The following is a 22,000-nucleotide window of genomic DNA, read 5'->3' on the forward strand; positions in this document are numbered from 1 at the left end:
CCCTCAATTGCCATTTGAGGGTTCAGACTTGGTTTTAAATGGTTTAAATTCAGGTTCTAATTCACTGTTTGTACTTATACCGACCGTAAAGTAATGCATAATTGAGCTCGTACATAACCCACGTAATCTGGGGTTAGGCATTTAGGCATTTACTGTAGTTATGATGGTTAGGGTAAGGGGCAAAGGAATGTGTCCTAGGCCACAAGTATAGAAAGACAAAAGGTGTGTGTGTCAGGTTGCAAATGAGGCATCAACCAATAAAATGCACATTCCTGCAGTCAAAAAGGGAACTTTGTCATACTGTGTGTGTGTGTGTGTGTGTGTGTGTGTGTGTGTGTGTGTGTGTTTGTCTTCCAGTGTGTATCTCATCGTGCTCCAGAGTAGCTTTGTTCAACCGTTTACGCTCGCAGACGGTCAGCACTCGTTACCTCTCAGTGGACAGAGGAGCTTTTATAGCCAGCGCCAGACAGTGGACCGCCTTCACCATCACCCTGGGTATGTGTGTGTGTGTGTGTGTGTGTGTGTGTGTGTGTGTGTGTGTGTGTGTGTGTGTGTGTGTGTGTGTGTGTGTGACTTATGCCACACTGTAAAAGTCATTGTGTGATCAGTTTCTCCATAAATTCCCTTTAGTTTTTACGTACCACGCTACATTCTTATTAATTGTGCTGTACACATAATCACACAGTGGTGTTGGCCTATGATGTTAATGCAGAACATTATTCCACACATATTGCACGTGAAAAATAAGCTTTTTCTGTTTAAAATTGGCAGCTTGTTTGTTGACCCCCCCACTAACAGCGGCGAGTATAAAAAGAAGAACACTGGCTGACTGTAGCTCCACTTTGTGCCTCTCACACATAAACTTCTGGTAGCGAGACGACGTTCAGGAACTAGATTAATTGTTCTTCTGTGGCAGTAAACACACAACACAGCAACTGTGCTACATTCAGAGCTTTACAACCGTGACAAACAGCGGGGCTATGACTATTATTTTTTGGACCCATCCATCCACCTCGACCTCCCCAAGCCAACTTTCTTGGATTTTGTTATGCATCAAAAACAAACGTCCAGGGACAAAATAAGTTTACATATTGTATGAACCAAAGGAGCACAATTATAAGCGATATATCTATCCAACTGAATGTGAATTTCTTAAACCATGAATGATCTCTAAGCCAATTTTTGCAATCATTTATTATAAACCCTGTCATGGAAGGGTGACCTGTGCAGTGTGTACTTCACATTTTACCCAGTGAATACTGGGAAAGACTCCAGATCCTCGCTGCCCTGAAACAAGAAAAAGCTGCCAAGAAAATGAATAGATGGGTGTCTGCAAACGAGACAATTTCAGACATGTTTGGGTGTGTTTTTTCAGGAGTCACTCCTTTTATAAAACTATAGACATCTTAGTTTCTTCATTTTTCTCATATATACAGTATCTCACAATAGTGAGTACACGCCTCACATTTTAGTAAATATTTCATTATATCTTTTAATGGGACAACACTGAAGAAATTACACTTTTCTACAATGTAAAGTATTAAGTGTACAGCTTGTATAACAGTGTAAATGTGCTGTCCCCTCAACATAACTCAACACACAGCCATTAATGTCTAAACCGCTGGCAACAAAAGTAAGTCCACCCCTATGTTAAATTCCCATAGAGGCAGGCATATTTTTATTTTGAAAGGCCAGTTATTTCATGGATCCAGGATACTATGCATCCTGATAAAGTTCCCTTGGCCTTTGGAATTAAAATAGCCCCCCCACATCATCACATACCCTTCACCATACCTAGAGATTGGCATGGGGTACTTTCCATAAAACCATCTCTCAATGCAAATCAAACCAGCTATTAGGCTAATCGACATAAAACCATGCCAATCTCTAGGTATGGTGAAGGCTATGTGATATGGATGCTATTTCAATTCCAAACAGACATTAATGGCTGTGTGTTGAGTTATTTTGAGGGGACAGCACATTTACACTGTCATACAAGCTGTACACTTAATACTTTACATTGTAGCAAAGTGTAATTTCTTCAGTGTTGTCCCATTAAACGATATAATGAAATATTTACTAAAATGTGAGGCGTGTACTCACTTTCGTGAGATACTATATATACGTACATCTGTGGAGTCAACAGTACAGAGCCTTCGACAAAGACACTGAAACAGGGATGAACAGTAAACGCGTTACCTTCCAGTCACTAGGCGGCGTCTCCCGCCACCCGGCCAGCCGGAATAAATACAGTCAGTGTGCGAGCAGCGATTCCCTCAAACACGTCTGGAAAAGTCTGGAGATCTGAGAGGTTATTTATTTAACACAGTGCCCGGTGTGCACGGACCTCCCACCACCAAAACCCAAACCTCACTCATTCATCCGTCTGCACACTCTCCTCTTTACTATCACCACACACACACAAACACACTTCTGTTGGTCGAAAAGTAGGCCAAAGTAGGAAAACCTTTTTTTTTTAAGGGAAAAGATGCTTGTGTGTGTGTGTGTGTGTGTGTGTGTGTGGGTGTGTGTTTAGTGCAGGAGCAGCATGCTGACCGAGGGGACTTTGTGCCGAGCGAGGGCTTCATCTGTTACGGCCGTGTGGTCCAGTTAGTGTGCACTGAGTCTGGAGTCGCTCTGCCACTCATGGTAAAACACACACACACACAGACACACACACACACACACACACACACGTACAGTAGTTTATGAGACACATGAGATAACATAAACATATTTAAATAATTAAAGAGCATTTTTTGCAAATCTTGCATCTACCTGCAAAAGATAATTATAGAGATAAAATGACCTGGCAAAGGTCCGCAGTGATGAACTGTCCTCACTGTTATCCAACTATCCTGTTTTGTGCTCGTCTTCTTTTTTTTGTTAAGTATCTGCTCAGGCACCGTCTTGAAAGTATCATTTTAGCACTGGTATGGGAAAAAACTAGGGCTGTCAATCGATTAAAAAATTTAATCTAATTAATTACATACTCTGTGATTAATTAATCGAAATTAATCGCATACATAATTAACGGTGCCTTAACCGATACTTTTTAAGAAAGTAAAAAAAGAAAAGAAAAAAAAGGGTACTAAACAACAAGAATGGCTTGTTTATTGCTATTGCTAAATAACTTATTTCACTAGTAAATTGCTGTTGAATGAGAAAAACAACCACCAGATGGGAAAAGGACATTTACAATAACTTCAAATGCACCATAAGGCTGTAGTTTACCAGTTTCATTGAACGCACCGTCTGTGTTGTTTCTCCGACAGCAGCTGCAGATTGTTACATCCCGGTGTTGAATCCTCTACAGTAAAACACAGTCAAACTTTACACCGTTTAGCGTTAGCTGTCAGCATTTTAACCGTGTTTAATCCAGCTACTAGCTAGCGGTAGGCTAACGTTAGCTGCTGTTGAGTATAGTGTTAACTAGCATCACATGCAGCGGGGTTTGTGTTTCCTGTAACGTCTGTTTCAGAGCAGCAGAGAGAAGCGCAGACATATCAGTGGCACCAGATTTCGGTAGCCAGGGTTGGCAGGAAGAAGATTTTTACAAGTAAATGTTACAATTAATAATCCAGGCAGAACATTCTCGTCTCCCTCCTTCATTTTACAGTCCAATGGTGGCTAGAATGGCTCCGGGTCAAACGTCAATATGGAATAGAATCTGCGTTATTTTTTTAAACTATTAATTAATCGAAATGAATGCGTTATTTTGACAGCCCTAGAAAAAACCCAAAAGATACCAAATCCTAGTTGCTAATACAGAAAACAATACCAAGTACAGAAACACGCTGCAAGATGCACCACACAGCCGAAATGTTTCCAGGGGACACTAAACTACTACTCAACTTTATTGTCAGTGTAGAGTACAAGTACAAAGACAACGGAATGCAGTTTGCGTCCAACCAGAAGTGCAAAAAAGCAGAAACATGCAATGCGATATACTTATTACTACATTGTCAATTCAGATAATCGGACGAAATATAAACAATTACAACAAGATCAATGCAATAATATCATGTGACCAAAATGTTAAAATTAACCAAAAAAAAGAATTTTCCAACAGCACTGACGGATTCCTAGCCGACTTCAATAACTTCAGAAACCACAAACCATGGCAACAACAAGCATGTCCCAGCCGTGTGCGTAACCTTTTAGTTTCCCTTGTAGCATTTACAGCACGTTTCTGTATTATTATTTTTTTAAGATTATTTTTTGGGCATTTTCAGCCTTTAGGACGAATCAGCGTCAGGTTTTAGTCCTTTCGGAAGAGAAATCCTGTGATGTTGTTTCACCCAGCAGGAAATCTCCCTCTCTTTGTCTGTGTAGTGCAGTGTTTCTCAAATGGGGGTACGTGTACCTGTAGGGGTACTTTGGAGAACTGCAGGGTTACGTGAGATATTTAACAAAATGTTTAATAGTTACAAGGCTGTTGTCCAGAACATTGTTTTTTCTACCAAAAATGTGACATTTGTGGGTAACACTTTACTTGAAGGTGTTGACATAATCGTGACATGACACTGTCATAACTATGACATGACACTGTCATGAACGTGTCATAAACGTTATAAACAAGTCCTAAACGTTCATGACTTCATGACTGTCATTAAGTGTCATTCGGTTTTTGTCATGACAAGTTGACATTGTTTGGGTTGTCTTGATTATGACAAGTTGACATTAACCAAAGTGACATTACCAGAAGTTGTCTTGGTCATGACAAGTTGACATTAAATTTGTTTGGGATGTCTTTGTAATGACAACTTGACATTAACCAGGATGGCATTACCAGAGGATGTCTTTGTTATGACAACTTGACATAATGTCATCCTCTTTAATCTCAAATTGTCATAATCAAGACAACCCAAACAATGTCAACTTGTCATGACAAAAACCGAATGACACTTTTTTGACACGTTCATACGTTTATAACGTTTATGACACGTTCATGACAGTGTCATGTCATAGTTATGAAAGGGTCATGTCATGATTATGTCGATACCTTCAAGTAAAGTGTTACCCATTTGTGTCACCTTCTTTGGACCTATTCTTGCCTTCCTTCCTTCTACTTTTTACAAGTTTCTCGCTTTTTTCGAAGTTATGTCACTGTTTTTGAAGTTTTTGATACTGTTTTCAACCTATTCTTGCCTTACTTCCTTCCTTCTTTCAGTTACAAGGCTGTTGTTTAGTAAATATATTGCTGACAGCGCTGTACTGTTCCTTTTTATATAGACTTTTTTTTTTACCAAAAATGATTAGCGCTGGTCATGGCCATGGACCCCCTGGCTTAAAGAAACAATTCATAAGGGGTACATTATTGAAAAAAGTTTGAGAACCACTGGTGTAGTGCAACAATGGTGCAGGGTGGGTCGATCCTTCTTTCAAAAAGTAATGAAAGTAGTTGTGTCATCAAAGAGGAGCCCCATACGAAGAGAGGAAAAAAAGGCTCTCTTGAGTGAAGCTGTCTGGTCTGATTATACACAGCGTTAAGGAACAATCACCACTCTGATCCTATATGTCTTACAGATGTGTGCCTGTGCAGCTGTTACATAACCCGCTAATCCCCAAAAACCCTGTTATTGCTGAGCGTGACCTCCACTTTAAGTTAAACTTAGACCTCTTAGCAGAAGCCTTCACAATCCGCTGACTCTTTCTCCTCCTCACCTGCTGTCATAACAAGCTCGTCCGCTGCACGCTACACCTCCATGTGTTTTTGTGGTCGAGGCCTTTTTTCGCTGCACGCTTTGCTGCATCAGCAGCAGTGAAAAGACTTATATACTACTTCATATAGAGGTTTAGGTATCCTGTGTGCGGTGCAGTAAAGGGTGTGTTTGAATGAGTTAATACTTAGGATTCAGGCTCAAGGTCTGGAGATACCAGAAGCGATTTTTTGTGAAACCTACAGCGATGTGCAGACCGTAGGCGCCGATTTATGTTTTCCTCTGTGGGTGCTCATGGGCGCACGCCCTTTATTAAAAATAAGTAGTCAAAAAATGTTTGCATTTCAGAACCTTAGGAAATGGACAGCGGCCGACACGAACACACACGCCTATTAACTCAATAGTAAAGCCGTAAGACGGTAGTACAGACGCTCCACTTAGCACCAACTGCAATATTACATTTTAAAAGAATGTAGCCTACTGGCAGTCTGGCACACGTGGGTGCTCAGTATTTTCGGCGCCTATGGTGCAGACCGCCTGGTGTCCTGAAGCTTCCTGAAGGCACCTCCGTCCTGTTTGATTTAACTCTCTTTTGCTCTCCGTACGTTTGTAAGCTAAACCAACTTCTTTCTGTCACTTTTGACCCGACTAATGATCTTAAAAACCCCTTTTCCTCTTGATGTGAAGTGTGCAGCTTTGTTACTAGGCAAAGCAGAACGATAACTTAATCACAGTTTTAATTATTTGTTTTTCAAGCTTTGTCACATTTCCCTCAGTAGTCGTCAGAGTTCAGTTATGTCTAACCCAGCGCGCATTATACACACATGAGATTCTACTAATTATGCAATAAGTGTGTAGCCTGGATGCCAGCCGAACTTAGCCCCGTCAACAACATTTGTGGTCGGGAAGTTCGGTCTGGACTTGATCCGTTGTGGAGCAACTACGCTCGAACCAGAGCTGTTCGGACCAATCAAATTGTCAGGGCGGGCTTTGTACGATGATGGACAGATGATCAACAGTAACGTAATCAACCACGTCACCAAAGAACGCTTGGGTTGAATTTGTTTACAAGATGTGTAGATTCCGCCATCGCGTCTGTTATAGAAGATATCGACAGCGCATCTATCTATAAATTGCAGGAACCTCTTGTCTGTCTGTGTGGGTGTTATGCGCATATTTCTCGAAGAGAGTTAGTCCGATGGATTTCAAACTTGACAGGTGTCTTGCTACGGGCACGAGTAAGTGCAGTGCCAAGTTTGACGTTGTTTGGATTAGAAATGCAAAATATATTGTTAAATATATAGGTAAAAGAAGCACACATTGGCTTTTGTCGCTCTAGCTGCTGGCCACTCCCCCTCCCACACTGAGGACCAGAGACAGAGAGCAGCGGAGCCTCGGCAGCTAAAATGTGATATACACCTCAGACCCACAAAAATGTGCAAAGTTGCACTACTTTGGACTGTCTTTGACTTTGAATAAACAAATGACAAATTTCCTGCTATTGTATTAAATTGCTGTGAGCTGGCAGAACATAACGTAGCCTAATCTCGGCGATTATTCCTTCAGAGCGCTGTGCAATGTGAGAAAATCTCAGAGTTGAACTGAGCAGATACATCAGTTTTCATCAGACTCGCCTTGGGTTGGGTTAATTAAGTCGCCAAAATACCCCCGTGAATCAAATCCCCTACTTCACCGTTAACCGCCTGTGATGTCTGTCTCCGTTGCTCTGATTGGTTGTAGGTCTATCCAATTGAGTGCAGAAGCATTTTCTAACCTGGTTCGGTTGAAACACGCCCTATAATCACAGCCCAGTGGAGCAGTATCACACTCATATTCTGACTAACCCGAGGAATCAATAAATGTGATTCCTAATTATGTCTTTTTATGTATGTTTCTCAGAAGGAAGATGCCCTCCTCTTGATCTGTTATCAGCTTTCTTACAGAAGCAAATTATTTTTCTCCAGAGTTGCAAAGTCGCAAGTCACAAATATAAAGCAGCTAAATAAATATAAGATTATACAAGACTTTAGGGTGTCCATACTCTTTTGATTCCTACCGGAGACCTTTGTTGCTTGTCATTCTCTCATCTCTCTCTCTCCCTCCCCTCATTTTCTGTTTGTCTGTCCAATAAAAAAGGCAAAAATGTCATCAAATATCAACCCAAACATCCCTCCATTAGCAGATGATGTCCTCTTTCAGTGGGACGACAGTGTGGGTGTGTCAGTCCAGACTAAAATGTCTCAACAACTATTTGTTGTTTGTACATATAGTCATGTTCCACAGAGGATGAATCTTATTGGCTTTTATCATATTTATTATATGTGTGACACATCTAAGAGCTCCTTGTTTCATGAAACTATCATCTTGAGTATACAGAGGACATTATATTTCCTGAAGTCCTGAAAACATTCCTGAGATTTTGAATGAGTCAAGTTGACTCACCGGTCGTTTTGGTCTTTAGTCGATTAGTCATTTTTTTTATGCTTTTTCAGTGCAGTTATAGACTAATTTCCAAGAAACTTCTGAGCACATCTCTGGTAAACACAAGCTCTAAAGTGGTGCTTTTTGCATGATTCTTTGTGGAGAAACTCCGTTACACAGATCTCTGTTGATTTAATCATGTTTGATTATTACTGATCTCGTCTCGTCCGTGTCTGCAGGTGATCCGTAAGGTCAACAAGCAGCACGCCATCTTGGACGTGGACGAGCCGGTCTCTCAGCTCCACAAATGCGCCTTCCAGTTCCGAGACGATCCACAGTCCTACCTGAGTTTATCCAACGACATCATCATACAGCACCGGGTCAGACTACCTCACTTGCTCCCTCTTTCTGTTCTCTCTGTGCCCTCTTTATCTTCACTCCCTCCTTCTCTGTCTTCCTCTGCCCTCTCTCACTCTTAACTTTTCTGTTTTTCCTCTCCAAACAAATTTTCCATCCTTTCCCTTCCCTTATCTCTCCTTCTCCGTCGTTCAGCACCACTCCTTCCTTTTTTGTCTTCCCTTCCCTCTCTTCCTCCCTCTGTTTCTTCCTTCCCTTCCCTTCCTTCCCTTCCCTTCCTTACAGGCCCCGTCCAGTGGCAGAGACCCGGGCAGAGTGGTGCTGAACGACGGGTCCTGCTGGACCATCATCGGAGTGGAAGCAGTGGAATTCACCTTTAATCAGGGTCCCGCCTGCATCCAGACACCAGTTACTCCTTTTCCTGTTATGACCGGGTTAGAGGTGAGTTGGTCAGGTACCAGGACTTAGACCAGGGGTCTGCAACCTGCAACCCCTCTCCAGTGGCTATAGCTTTGACAAAAACAATGTGGAAGTACGGATATTTCTTTTTCTTTTTTTTTAATCATTGTTGTGGGCCAAAGTCATTCTTATCATATCATAATCAATGTACATAAAATTGTATTTCACTCAAATGTGTGTCTTAGCCTACGTACCTCAAAGACAGCAAACATCGCCATATTAATGAATGGTCCTTTAGAACTATTGCAGGCTCATTCATACATACAGACAGAGACGGTTTAGAACCAAGACGCCCCAACTCAGAGTAGTTTCCTGTATATGTGTCACGTGGGCTTGCTATTCAGTGGGCATGTGACCTACAAGATCTTCTCTGTAAATCGTAACACAGACATTATATATTTCTGAAGTATATGCACATATAAGTGAACGTGAACACAGATTATGAGCGATTCTTTCGCCCATAGTCACCAAAGTAAATATTGGAGCCATTTTTTTTTTTACAAGCCACATATCTCCAGAACATTCTGACGCTAAAATGACATTTTTCAGACGGACACATCAGGAGAAAATGAACTTAGTTTGAGACGTGTTTCTGTCTCAGGACCAAACTGTCTCTCTCTAGCTCGCAAGATCTGGCGACACAGATAAGCTCACGTTCGTGAACGCCCTAACAAAACTAATCTCTGTGATGCTAAATATGTCTTTTACCTGTGTAAATATCTAACATTAGCAAAAGAAAATATTAATAAATTATACAAATATAACTTTTCATCCATCCGCATGACGTTCACTACGTCCACGCCCCTTTAGGAGACAGGAAGTGTGTACCATGTCATACCATTGGCGCTGCTTGAAATGCAATCTTAGTGTAGAGGATCTTTGATATAGCTATGAAAAGTAAAGCACTGTTATTTGTATGTGTTCCATATATTTATTGCTGTGCAACGACATTGACTGCCACTTTATAAGATCGATGTTCAGAGATGGCAAAAGTACTCACTTCCCGTACTCAAGTAGACGTACAGATACTTGTGTTAAAAAACTACTCTGGTAAAAGTAGAAGTACTGATTTAACTTATTTACTCAAGTAAAAGTAACAAAGTACAGGCTTGGAAATTCACTTAAAGTATAAAAGTAAAAGTAGCTTTGCGAATGACAACCATTTTTTATGCAAAGCTACCTGGACCACACAAATGTTACTAGAGAGCAAGCTGAGAAACTTCAGTGGACATGGAAAAAAGGCTCTTTATATGCCATTGCCTACATTTTAAATGGATGTCTGCCAATAGGCCTAAAACATCACATATATGATTATTGTGACAGAGACTGGGACTCCAGGTTAATACGATTCTGACTGAGTAGCAAGATATGAATTCAGTTGTGAGTCTGTGAGATCCAGTTTCTCTTCCACTTAACATTTAAAGGAATCTACGTGTATGTGTGTGTGCTCAAATATGGCTTCTGGAAAGAAAATAAAGGATAAAATATGAATTACTAAACACACATTGATTAAGGTAGTTCCCCATACTTTAAGAGTTACGCAGCACATTGGCCAGGAGTCATTCTTGATGCCTACTATCTCAAACATCTCCCTCAGATAAGGCCAAGGATGTCTTGCTGCTTGTCTGCTTTTTCTCCATTTTCAATCATGTCGTCATCCATACTGCTACGTGCTAACGTTACCACCATCAAGCCGCGATGATTTGCCGCGAATGAATGCAGAATGCCGCCGAATCTGTCGAGTCGTCTTGTAGTGGTGTGTCAAGTGCAACGTACAGTATATTCCCATCCAATTAGATTAAATTCGTTATTGATGACGCGAAAATAACAGTAACTCCAGTGAAAGGCGTGTGAGGCGCGTGTCTGCGCTATTCTCCGACATGACGACCTCTTGTACAAAACTAAAGTAACGAGCCAATTCTGTAAAATGTAAAGAGTAGAAAGTACCGATATTCATGTTAAAATGTAAGGAGTAAAAGTAAAAAGTCGCCACAAAAAATATAGTAAAATAAAAATATCTGAAAAATCTACTTGAGTACAGTAACGAAGTATTTGTACTTCGTCACTTCCCATCTCTGTCGATGTTGGCCGTGTAGAGAGGAGGTCGGGGTGGAGGTTTGGATTATTAAACACAGGGCTTCAAGCCCGGGGGAGCAGAGTTGGCTTCCTGGGGAAAGTACAAGACTTTCAGCCAGGAAACGTGTATTTGTGTCCCGGGAGTGTTAACCTAACTAGCCGTTTTGATTCCAAAAATGGAAGAATAGAAGAATGGCTCTTTTCATCATCAAACATAGCGCCGCTCCACACAGACTTGTATTAATTTAAGCACCAAAAAATCAACCTCCAAAGACTGCCATCAAGTAGATAATCTGTCACCATCGTTACCTTCATTTGTTTAATCAAAGGTACTTCATCACCATGTGGTCATGTGAGCAGTTGAAAAGCAAAACAAACGTGTGTGTGTGTGTGTGTGTGTGTGCGTGTGTGCGTGCGTGCGTGCGTGCGTGCGTGTGTGTGTGTGTGTGTTCCTGCAGGTGAATGGTGGAGGACACGTTGCCATGTTGGAGATCCAGGGAGACAACCTCAGCCCTCATCTCAAAGTGTGGTTCGGAAACAGAGAGGCTGAGACAATGTTCAAGTGAGTTAACAGGAGACAGAAAAACGTGAGAGGAGATTTATTCAGTTGAGCAGATGGTAAGAAGTGACAATAAGAGATGAAGGGTGTTACCACCCAGCTTGGAGGGGAAAGGAACACAACACAGAACCAGGTGTTTTTGGTATATTAAAGATATTTATTAACAGAAAGAGAATGGGCGCCATCTTGACTACAAAGCGGAAAGGGGGGGGGACCAGGGACAACGGCAAGTTTATATTGCATGCTCCACGCCCTTGACCGGCGGCTGATTGGACGAACGCGTCACGTGGATCATACAGTTGCTGAATCCGTCTGTTTTTTTGATCGACAAAGGTCAGTTTAAAGCATTTTCGTCAGATTTTGAGAGGTAGCGAGCCGAGCGACCGCTACTCATTTGCATACAGGAAAGCCCGTATTTTTGGCTGGCTGGAAAACAGCGTTCACATGTGTTGCGTTCGTCACTCTCATCCCGCTCGTCATTTCCGGTAAGTGTTTTAACATAAGTGTGGGGAAAATACTAACTATCGAAAGTGGGCACTACGGCAGTAAGTGGTCAGTGTACATTAGCAGTGTACTGACGGAAATATGCGGAATGAGACACAGCCAGGATCATACGGAGCTAACTGAGCTTTTACGTGACGTACAGCAACAGATATAAATCTCATCATACATCAAACAGACCCTGATAGGATTCATTTGGGAACTGTATGTGTGTTTCTGGTTTTCACGTGTCTGTAAACACTACTTCTTCTGAAGAAACTCCCCCAGAAACCAAACATGAGCGAAAGAAATCTAAACCGGTCTATTAACATGCGTGCAGTACAGTATTACCTGCAGACACTCGGGCCAACAGTTATCATTATACTTTTATTGGTCGTCTGTTGTCTGCTTGCTTTTTATAGCTGTTGGAAAATACTTTCCTGGGGAAAATACTTTGTGTCCGACTATTTAACACGTCTCGCTCCAGATCTGACAGAAGATGATGATTCTTTTGATGAACAAAAACCTTTGACTGAAGTTTTTTTTCCTGCAGTCATGGAAGAAGTACTCGGATTCTTTAAGGAAGTCATGTAAATAATGAGTAAAAGTCCTGCATTTAATATCCTACTTACGTACAAGTGAGTGTTCTTGCTGTTTAGTGAATATAGACTTTAAAGGAATAGGAAACTTTAAAAGTGTTACATTTGAGAATGGAATTCACTGTTCTAACCCGTGTACGACTGCATGAGTAGCTTCTGCGTAGGTGGATTTTTGCTTCCACAATCACTTTGGGGCCCCACTTCTTTTATTTATGACAGTTTCGTGCCGTTTGCTCTCATGCTGCTTTACCACAGAGGCTCCAGGTGTAGAGCGGAGCAGCACTGAGGGCAATTAACGTTTTTGTCTTTTTTTAAGTGAGACCGTCACGTCTGTGAAGCTGGCTGCTCATAAACGTTTGTTTTATGACAAATTAAGTGGCACCTCCACACCAAATATTATGTAACCAAGCAGGTTGAACCCAAATTATATTTCATTGGACCCAGAATGTGAAAGCAGTTATTTTGTTTGTTGAGGAATTTCAATAAAGAACAACAGACGATGTCGTCCTGCAGAGATCTGTGGTTTTAGGAAAAGACGTCCGTGTTAGCTAGCACTAGCTAGCTAGCTTACTAGACACTAGCGATTTCTAGTCGGCGACATATTTTGGGCTTCATTTAATAAACATAACCTGTAGTAGTACACAATCGTATGTGTATTGTTTTGATTACAATGTGCGGAATTGCTTTACGTTGCCTATTTATGTCTATTCATTTCTATTTCTCACCGTTAATCACTGGCGTCTGTACAGCGTCAACAGGGGTCGCCATTGGTGTTTATGTGTGTATGACGTCAAAAACTGTAAGTGGGAGTACAACAATCTGGTAATAGTTCACGGGTAGTAAGGGTAGTAAGACTGCCGTTCCAGGGCACTTTCACCAGTAGAAGGTTGTGAAAGGTTGCCTGGAATGCAGCATGAATCTCCTCATTTGTTCGGGACTCTGGACATTGTTGGGGAAAGAAGGTGGTCAGTTTTCCCAAACGAGTTTGACAAAAAATATTCTCGACAGTTATGACATTCAACTTACTGAACTTTCCTACTGACTACTTACCTGCATTCATCCGTTTAAGAGTCCGAGCCAAGCCTGGACCTGAGAAGCATAAAGGGGCTTATGTTATATTGAAAAGTCACCGAGAGAAACTCAGCTCGGCTTCCAGGGAACAATCATCTCTCTAACTCTTGTGCGGGGGGTCTGTAAGTTACCGGAGGGCCGCGGCAGCAGCTTAACATTCAGGCGTCTCTTATGACGCATCCCGGATCAAAACAACCTCTCTGACGTCAGAGTCCACCTCAGACCCCACACCTAAAGTGCTGAGGCATCGTAAGTCAGGGTCTCTGGCTAGGAGCGGCTCGCCACCAGCTTCTGCAAATATCCCTCCCGTCAGCAGCAGCTCGGCAGCGTAAAGGAAAGCCGTATTTATTTAACACAGTCATCCACAATGTGCTGTTTGTACGAGGAGCTGCAGCCAATTAGGAACACGATCCCCTGCTGCCATGCGAGCCAGAGGTGTAATGTCGGTTTAAATGAAATACCTATACACATACATATATATATATATATAAAGAGCATTCAAGATTTCTGCTGCTCGTGTTTCATATCAACCACAGAACTACATGTATGTTTAGTCTGTGACATAACCATCTAATTATTTACTTCCTCAGTTTATTTTTCTGTCTTTTCACTGTTGTTATTGTTGCTCCTCAGGTTTGATCCTGTTTGAATGTCCTGAAAAGTCAACAGAAGTGCAGATTAAAAGACCAAAATCAATTGTCAACTGGCGCACGCTTTCTAACTTGCAAAGAAAAGTTTAATAGCTGGCAACATTTTCTGTACTAAACGAAGGTCTAGTTAGACAGTGTGCTGGAGTTTCTTTGCAACTTTTGACCTACTCGTCTCCCACCGACCGGTCTCATGTTATAGAAGTATTTTTCTGTTCTGATGTCCACATTGTTAAACATTGTCTCGTCCGTTTGTTTAAAAAAAAACAAAAAAAATATTTTTGCTGCTGAGCTGGTGGTGAACGGTAGCCTGACGTTGTCATACTCAGATTCTAGTCAGAATATGAGTGTGATACTGCTCCACTGGGCTGTGATTATGGGGCGTGTTTCAACCGAACCAGGAAAGAAAACGCCTCTGCACTCAATTGGATAGACCTACAACCAATCAGAGCAACGGAGTATGTGATGTATGTTGAGCGACGCATAGTTGTCAACTAGCAACTAGCAGCATGCGCTGTCGATATCTTCTATAACAGACGCGATGGCGGAATCTACACATCTCAATTCTCCAGCGGCAGCCGTCTTTGGTGTAATCAAATTCAACCCGAGTGCTCTTTGGTGACGTCGTTGATTCCGTTACTGTTGATCATCTGTCCAATCATGGTATAAAACCCGCCCTGACAATTTGATTGGTCCGAACAGCTCTGGTTCGGGCATAGTTGCTCCACAACGGATCAAGTCCAGACCGAACTTCCCGACCTCCAATGTTGTGGGCGGGGCTAAGTTCGGCTGGCATCCAGGCTAGGTGAACGGTGGATGTATCAGCTAAAAACATTCGCCTGATGAGAGCTGTGAGACTCAACCAAAACAGTAAAGAAACCAAAACAATGAAATGAAAGACATAAAGCTCTCTTGCGCTGCAGTCAGGTGATGATTCTATGAAATATATTGATTAGCGTAGTTTTTATAACCATACTTACTTGATTTGGAACATTTTTGTTTACCGTTTCCCCTGGTTTTAAAGTCAAAGCCACCAGTTTCATCCCTGGAACAGCCGGTGAGTGTGTTGAGTCAGGCCCAGAGGAAGTGCGCCGGGCTTTGAGGCAAATTGAACATAGCGGACAAAACGGTTGAATTACACCTCCCGGGCCCATCACATGATGCCCTCTGGCTCAAAGAGACTTTCCCACATAGACTTACATGGAGAAAGAGACGTCTGTAATAACGCCACAACCCCCGCAAAATGACTAGTTTCACTATAAGACTTTGATCCATTCGGTCAAATAACATTTGGAAAGTCTAGAAGAGCCACACAATTAAATAATGTATGGATGGTAGAGGTATATAGTGTGCCTGCTTTATGGGCTGCATAGTGCGGAAGCAGCAGCGATTATCCGAGTCATTTTTGGCTCCATGACGGCTTCAAACGCCACTAAGCAACTCTCTTAGGAATGAACAGGGCTCCACCTCGATCACTGTATCCAGTTCTTATTATACATCCATGGCATTGAAGTGAACAATAGGAAATACTTCAACTGTAGGACGGTGATGGCTGCCATTGTAACATGTACTTTGTCCGGTTGAAAATGAAGGATCTGTTTTCCAGGTCGACCCAGCACCACCACATTTTATTCCATCTTGTTTTTTTCCTCCCAGGTCTCCCAAATCTCTGCTCTGCGTCGTCCCCGACGTCTCCGCCTTCAGTGGCGGCTGGCGCTGTCTGCGACGCATCATCACCGTCCCTCTGTGTCTCATCCGATCTGACGGCCTGATCTATCGCACGTCCTTCAGTTTCACCTACACCCCCGAGCTCCAGCCGCCGCCGCCGTCCATCAGAGGAGTGTCAGGAGGAGGGAAAAGAGACGGAGTGATGGAGGGGGACGAGCAGGACGACAGCCTGTTAGAGACCATCCACCAGGAGTTCACCAGAGCCAACTTCCACCTCTTCATGCAGAGTTAGCTCATTGAGTCCTAAGGTGAATGTTTGGAGCAAAAATCTGATTATAAGCAAGAAACTGTTTTGGATCAACGCTGTGCAACTTTTGCCCCATTCTGAACTACCTGACTATCAAGGTTTATTTATTGTCACTGACAGGGTTGCACGAAATTCAGTTGTAGTCCCTTTATGCTACACAATTAAAACAAAACAAACAGAACTGTGTTCCTTTTGTGCATATTTTGAAAAATCAGAGCATGTGAGCAAAGTGGAGCTGTTCGCTCCTCCGCTCAAAGCCGCTCCGCTCAATATCACTCTGTGTCTTAGTCTCGCATTGCCAGATCTATCTCCAGTAAGTCCAGGGCTCAGCGACTGTGGCTCTGCAAAATATTCCTGGGAAGGAACTTGTTTTGGAGAAGGCAATGCCTGACATCCGTCGTGTGAGCCACGCTGAAATGTACTTCCGTTGAGCCAGACTACTCCGAGCTCAACTAAGATTTCACTCCGCTCCTACTCAAATCGCTCACCACTCGCTCCAAATAAAAGAAAAAAAGCTGTGTTGTTTTATTTATCCGATGAATGGTGCCCATCCTCCCTTCACGCCAAGAGCTCGGATACAGAGATGGGCTCGGGCATGCTTCAAACTAATGGTGTGAACTGTACTGGAGCCAAATTGGAGCGGGTTGGAGTTATAAAAATCGGCTCCATCCAAAATCCTCGAGCTTCCCGCTTGTTCGCTCTCTGCTCCAATAAACCCTATAAAGAGTTCTAGACAGCTATAGTGTGATCAAGAATGTTGTTTCTGGAGAATGGACACGCGAGCTGAAGGCCGAGTGTTGTGAGAGAAAGCAGCAGCTTCCCATTTCATCCTCTGAGAAACAGCGGTCAACTCAATATTCTGTGAAAAGATTGTGTGTGTGTGTGTGTGTGTGTGTGTGTGTGTGTGTGTGTGTGTGTGTGTGTGTGTTTTGCAGCCTCTGTAACTGTTATATGTGTTTAGCGGTGTTTAGGATCTCTCTGAGTGTTTTCAATCACTTTACCATCCAAACTTTGGTGAGTGATGTAAGAACTATTAAAACGCTGTTGCATGAGGCCCAATATACAGTATATTTCAGTAGTTTATCATCAGATCAGGAAACTGATAAACGTGTGCAGAACCAAAATCTTTCCCAGTACAGAACTGCTAGAGCTTTGTGTCAGGAACAAGGAGGATCATTGTATTCTGTTTTGTGCTGCCTGTGATCTTCTTCTGTACACGTTTATTAAACCAAAGGCCGCAGAGCACAGTGATGACAGAAATCCTTTGGCTCCCGTCCAACACGTCCACGCCTGCCTCACATTTTGAACCTTAAAGCTCTTCTGTTAATCCAATTATTAAAGTGTCTGGAAGCAGCGAAACTCTACAAACCAACAAATCCGACACCACCCAACTTTGTTGCACACTTTGTTCCCACTCTACGTTTGATCTTTGGGAAGTTGAGTTAAGAGTAATGAAGTTTGTGTGCTTCTTTTGTTCCAAACAAGTGAAGCAGGAGATAATCACACAAGCATGATGGGACCTCCCACCATGTTGGCCATGTTGCTCGACAGTAAACCCAAAATTTCATTCTCTTTTCATCTGGCGCATACTTCTCATTCTCAACATAACAGTTTCTTATCAGATCAGACAGTATGTTAGGAAATCCTCTCTTCTTTTCAGAGTAATTAGTGAGACACACAGAGTAGATTATCAGTAGAAGTCACAGATTTCTTTCTGTCGACATGACAGTGTTTATATAAAGTTTGTAATCCCATCGCAGAGATATTCTCTGAGAGCAAACTAAGAGCTCACTCCACCTCTTCCTTAAGAGCACCAGGCCGATATGAAGTGAATGACCTGAGATGAACTCGGCAACAAAACTGATGTGTGAGCAACTTTAACTGCCGCTATGTTTGAACGCAAAGACTGCACCAACATAGATCAGTGTTTTTATTGCATTCCTATTGTTTTCCTAACCCTAAGGAAATGATTTTCCTAAACTTAACTAGTTGTTTTTTTTTCACAACCTTAAAGGTGCAGTAGGTAACTTTCTGTCATATTTGCTGAAACTGACTCTATGTTCCAGTAGAACTACATGAAGCTGGTCATTTAAAAAAAAATCCGGCTCCTCTGGCACCACCTACAGCCTGGAGTGCGATTTGCAAAAATCCACCGCTCCCTGTTCAGATGCACCAATCAGGGCCAGGGGGGGGGGTGTCTAACATTCATTCTCCCTTGTGGGGGGAGGGGCTTAGGAGACCATTTGGGCTTTAGCAGAAAGGGGGGGAGGGCCTGAAAAGTTGTCGATGTTCAAATTATTTGGCTAAGTCCTGGATCTTCACAATCCTACATACAGCACCTTTAAATGCGTGTTTAGAACTGTAACTTGTTTCTTTTAATAGAACGGTCACATGGTTAAAATTTCCACCTCGGTCACATGTTTAAAACGGCCACTGTGCGGCTGTAAATAGTCTTTTTGACTAAAACTTATTCTGTCGTTCAGGGAAGAGGGAGTGTTGGAACATCAGGCTCGATGGTGCTTTAAGCCCCCAACGTTGACTTCAAGGCACCTAATCATTGCCTAATCCTAGTGCCTTCCAGGCAGCACTGCCTGGAAGATGACGTTGGGGGCTTCAAACACTGAACATCAGCTATGGCGGTTGAGCCTTAGCTACTTAGTTACTTGAACCAGCAACCCTCCGGTTCCCAACCCAACTCCCTACGGACTGAGCTACTGCCACCCCCAAAAAGAACGATTATTTACACCCTTTCAACATCTATCTGTGTCTCAAACCGCCTGAATGGTTTCAACAAACCACCTCAGTTTCCCAAAACTCTTTCTGAACATAGGATTTAATTACTGTAAGAGTATCTGCAAGGTTCCTTGTAATTTTGGACTGAAACAACAAGACAATGATCCCATTCGGGGTCCTGGCCCAAACTTTAGGCCTTAGTGTCCAACACATGCACAGTAGCTTGTCCGTCACGCAGCCGCCCAGACGGCAAGACGCCGTATACGGAGGCCTCCACCTTCCTTCCAAACCTCCCGTGTCTAATATTCGGAGGGGAGCCGAGCGGCGTGCGTCTCTCTTCCTGTACTCTTTCTCCCTTCCTCTCCTCCTTCTCTTCCTCGTCATTAGCAAGACAAACATGTGTGAGCGAGGAGGAAGGAGACGGGGAGAAACACAAGACCGTTCGGTCTCAGGGCTCCTAATCTCTATCATGTGGGAGAAACTTCAAACTGAGAGTTTCACGTGTCCAAAACACTGACTCGGCCCGCCACGTTTTCCCTTCCATCCTTCCATCCCTCCTGATGAATGAGAAAGCCATATGAAAGGACCCATTCTTAGCTTCTGCAGGAACACACCTTCATTCTTCCTTCTCCACTGTTACGTAAAGAGTTCAATCACTTTAAACACTCCGCAGTTTAAGGTCATTTTGCGGTTTTGCTTCATAATGAATATAGTCTCTCTTTGCTACCTAAAAGTAGGAAGGACAATCTGTCATCACAACATACATTCTTCATAATCATTCGTGATTGTTTTAAGCAAATTAACAAACAGAAAGACAGCCTTTCTTTGTGCTACATAATGTGTAAAAACAGCGTTGTTTTTTGACCAAAATCTAAGCCATCATTTCTATTTATATACTTGATGATGGAGATACTAAAATCTGTATCTTTGACAGTTTGTCGCCCTTTCATTCAGTGCGTTAGGATTCAGGATTTATTGCCATGTTTTCCGTTATAATATGGTATATTCCGATAAAATATGGTAAAATACATTCTGGTGTTACTGTAGCAGCTGTTCAGATGTTCATTTAGCAGAAAAAAAAGTTTTCTCTCAGCCTGGGTGTATATCATGTTGTCCATAGACTGCCATCTTCTCATATAAACTTCGGACAATGTCTGACAGATCAGGTTGGGACATTGTCACGCGACAGCAGATTGTCCGTGTCAGACGCATTCTCCGTTTGGTTTAGGAGAGGGGTGGCGCCTGGGTACAGCGTGCAGAAGCCAGGACGCAACCATGATTACACCGTTGTTCAGAATTTGATTAAAAACAACCGAGTGTCTTGCCGTTCTTTGAATCCGTCTGATGATCTCAGCGTCGGCCCTTTCTGACAGAAGTTCCTGAATCTCGTCATCTGTTAATGACCCTTCTTCATTACCCTCAGATCACCCTTCCAAACACAATCTTTTTTTCTAATCTTAACTAGTCTAAGCTTTCTTTTTTTCTTTTTTAAGTAAAACAAGTAGTAAAGGTGAATGTTTCTGTCTGACTGCTCACAAAATGAAATAGCTTGATAGAAATGTTCCGTTGCTGTTGTTGGGACTCAAATCAGCAGACAGATCTCATGACGTGGTGTATGTATGACACGCCAATTCGTATGCCATTATTGGCATGTTATGAAGACGCACACTCGCTCTTTAGCGTGTTTATCAACGCCGTTTGGCCTCCATTGACTTACATTACCTTGCGATTGCGTGTGAATTGACGCCGTAGCGAGTAGTATGAAAGGGAGAAAATCCGAGGTTAGTTGGGGTGGAGGATGGGTAAAACACAGGACTTTCATCCAGGAGAGCGGGAATCGTGTCCTGCGTGTGATATTTCCTTTCCACGTTTGTTGTTTTCCTAAACCCAACCCAGTTCTTCTTTTCCTAAACCCAACCCGCGTGTGACGTTTCCTAAAACCAACCGTAGCCTCGCGATAACACACAGCCTCGCGATAACACGCCACGTGGCTTCAGAAAGTGGCGTGTATGTTTACGCTGTGACGTTGCAGACTGTCGTCCGCTGTTTACAGCGTAGACATACACCCGGATAGTTCAAAATGCGTACAGATAACACAAAAAGTGGAAAGTGGCGTGTATGTTTACGCAAAGTCATGATGTCATGTTGAAATCAGAAACAAGGAAATCACAGAGAGTCCTTTTATGGCTGAAGTTTAGAGTAGAGGTGAAGGGGTTAAGGTCAGGATTAGGTTTAGTATTAAAAATAAGATTGGGGGTTAAACTGAGTGTTGTGTAAGAGGGAAATCGGATTGGAATAAAGTTTTAAATCCTCCCAGGGACAACGTACGTGTGTGCGTGCGTGTGCGTGTGTATTCTGTGTGCGTGTGTACGGAGCAGTATTATATCGGGGCCCTGGACCTCATATCCCTCACAGTGTGGCCGGGGCCCCCCTGTCTCTCTGGGCTCTCTTTGTGTATTACAGTGGGATAAAGGAGCCTACTGTCCAAACCTGCTCTGCTTTACCACAATCCTTTTCCTGTATGTCATCACCTCGACATCACTGTGATGGACAGGCAGCGGGGCGAAGAAAGACAGGAAACATGAGAAAATGCAGACAGGTCCGAAAAAAAAAAAAGAGGTAAGCACTGAGAGAGGATATGAAAAGAGAAGGAAAGAAAGAAAGGAGATCGCTGGAAAGATGACTAGAAGAGGAAAAGAGTAAAGATGATGAAGATGCTAAATGGAATTGAGAATGTCAAGGAAAAAGAGAAGGAAGACAGCAGATGAAAGGGCTCAGGACGAAAGTTATGTCCAAAGAAAAAGGCAGATAAAAGACAAGTGGAGACAACAGTCATAGATCGGGGACAAAAAAAACATGAGAAAATACAGACAATAGAGGAGAAGATATGAAAAGAGAAAGAAAGAAGGGATACTGGCTGGAATAAGGATGCAGAAAAAGATTGGCGGATTAGAAATAGA

The 22,000-nt window shown here is 42.6% G+C and overlaps 1 protein-coding gene across 1 annotated transcript in view; it reads left to right on the top strand.

Moving 5' to 3' along the window:
- Nucleotides 1-16,429, top strand: part of rbpjl (recombination signal binding protein for immunoglobulin kappa J region-like) — a 39,865-nt gene extending 23,436 nt beyond the window's left edge. The window contains exons 7-12 of the mRNA XM_078249440.1: nt 358-495; nt 2,537-2,649; nt 8,324-8,464; nt 8,727-8,882; nt 11,435-11,538; nt 15,989-16,429. Coding sequence (XP_078105566.1) covers nt 358-495; nt 2,537-2,649; nt 8,324-8,464; nt 8,727-8,882; nt 11,435-11,538; nt 15,989-16,292 — 956 coding nt within the window. The 3' untranslated portion in view covers nt 16,293-16,429. The remainder of the gene's footprint in view (nt 1-357; nt 496-2,536; nt 2,650-8,323; nt 8,465-8,726; nt 8,883-11,434; nt 11,539-15,988) is intronic.
- Nucleotides 16,430-22,000: the final 5,571 nt, after the last annotated feature.

This window comes from Sander vitreus, chromosome 4 (genome assembly GCF_031162955.1).
Source record: "Sander vitreus isolate 19-12246 chromosome 4, sanVit1, whole genome shotgun sequence".
Lineage (NCBI taxonomy): Eukaryota > Metazoa > Chordata > Actinopteri > Perciformes > Percidae > Sander > Sander vitreus.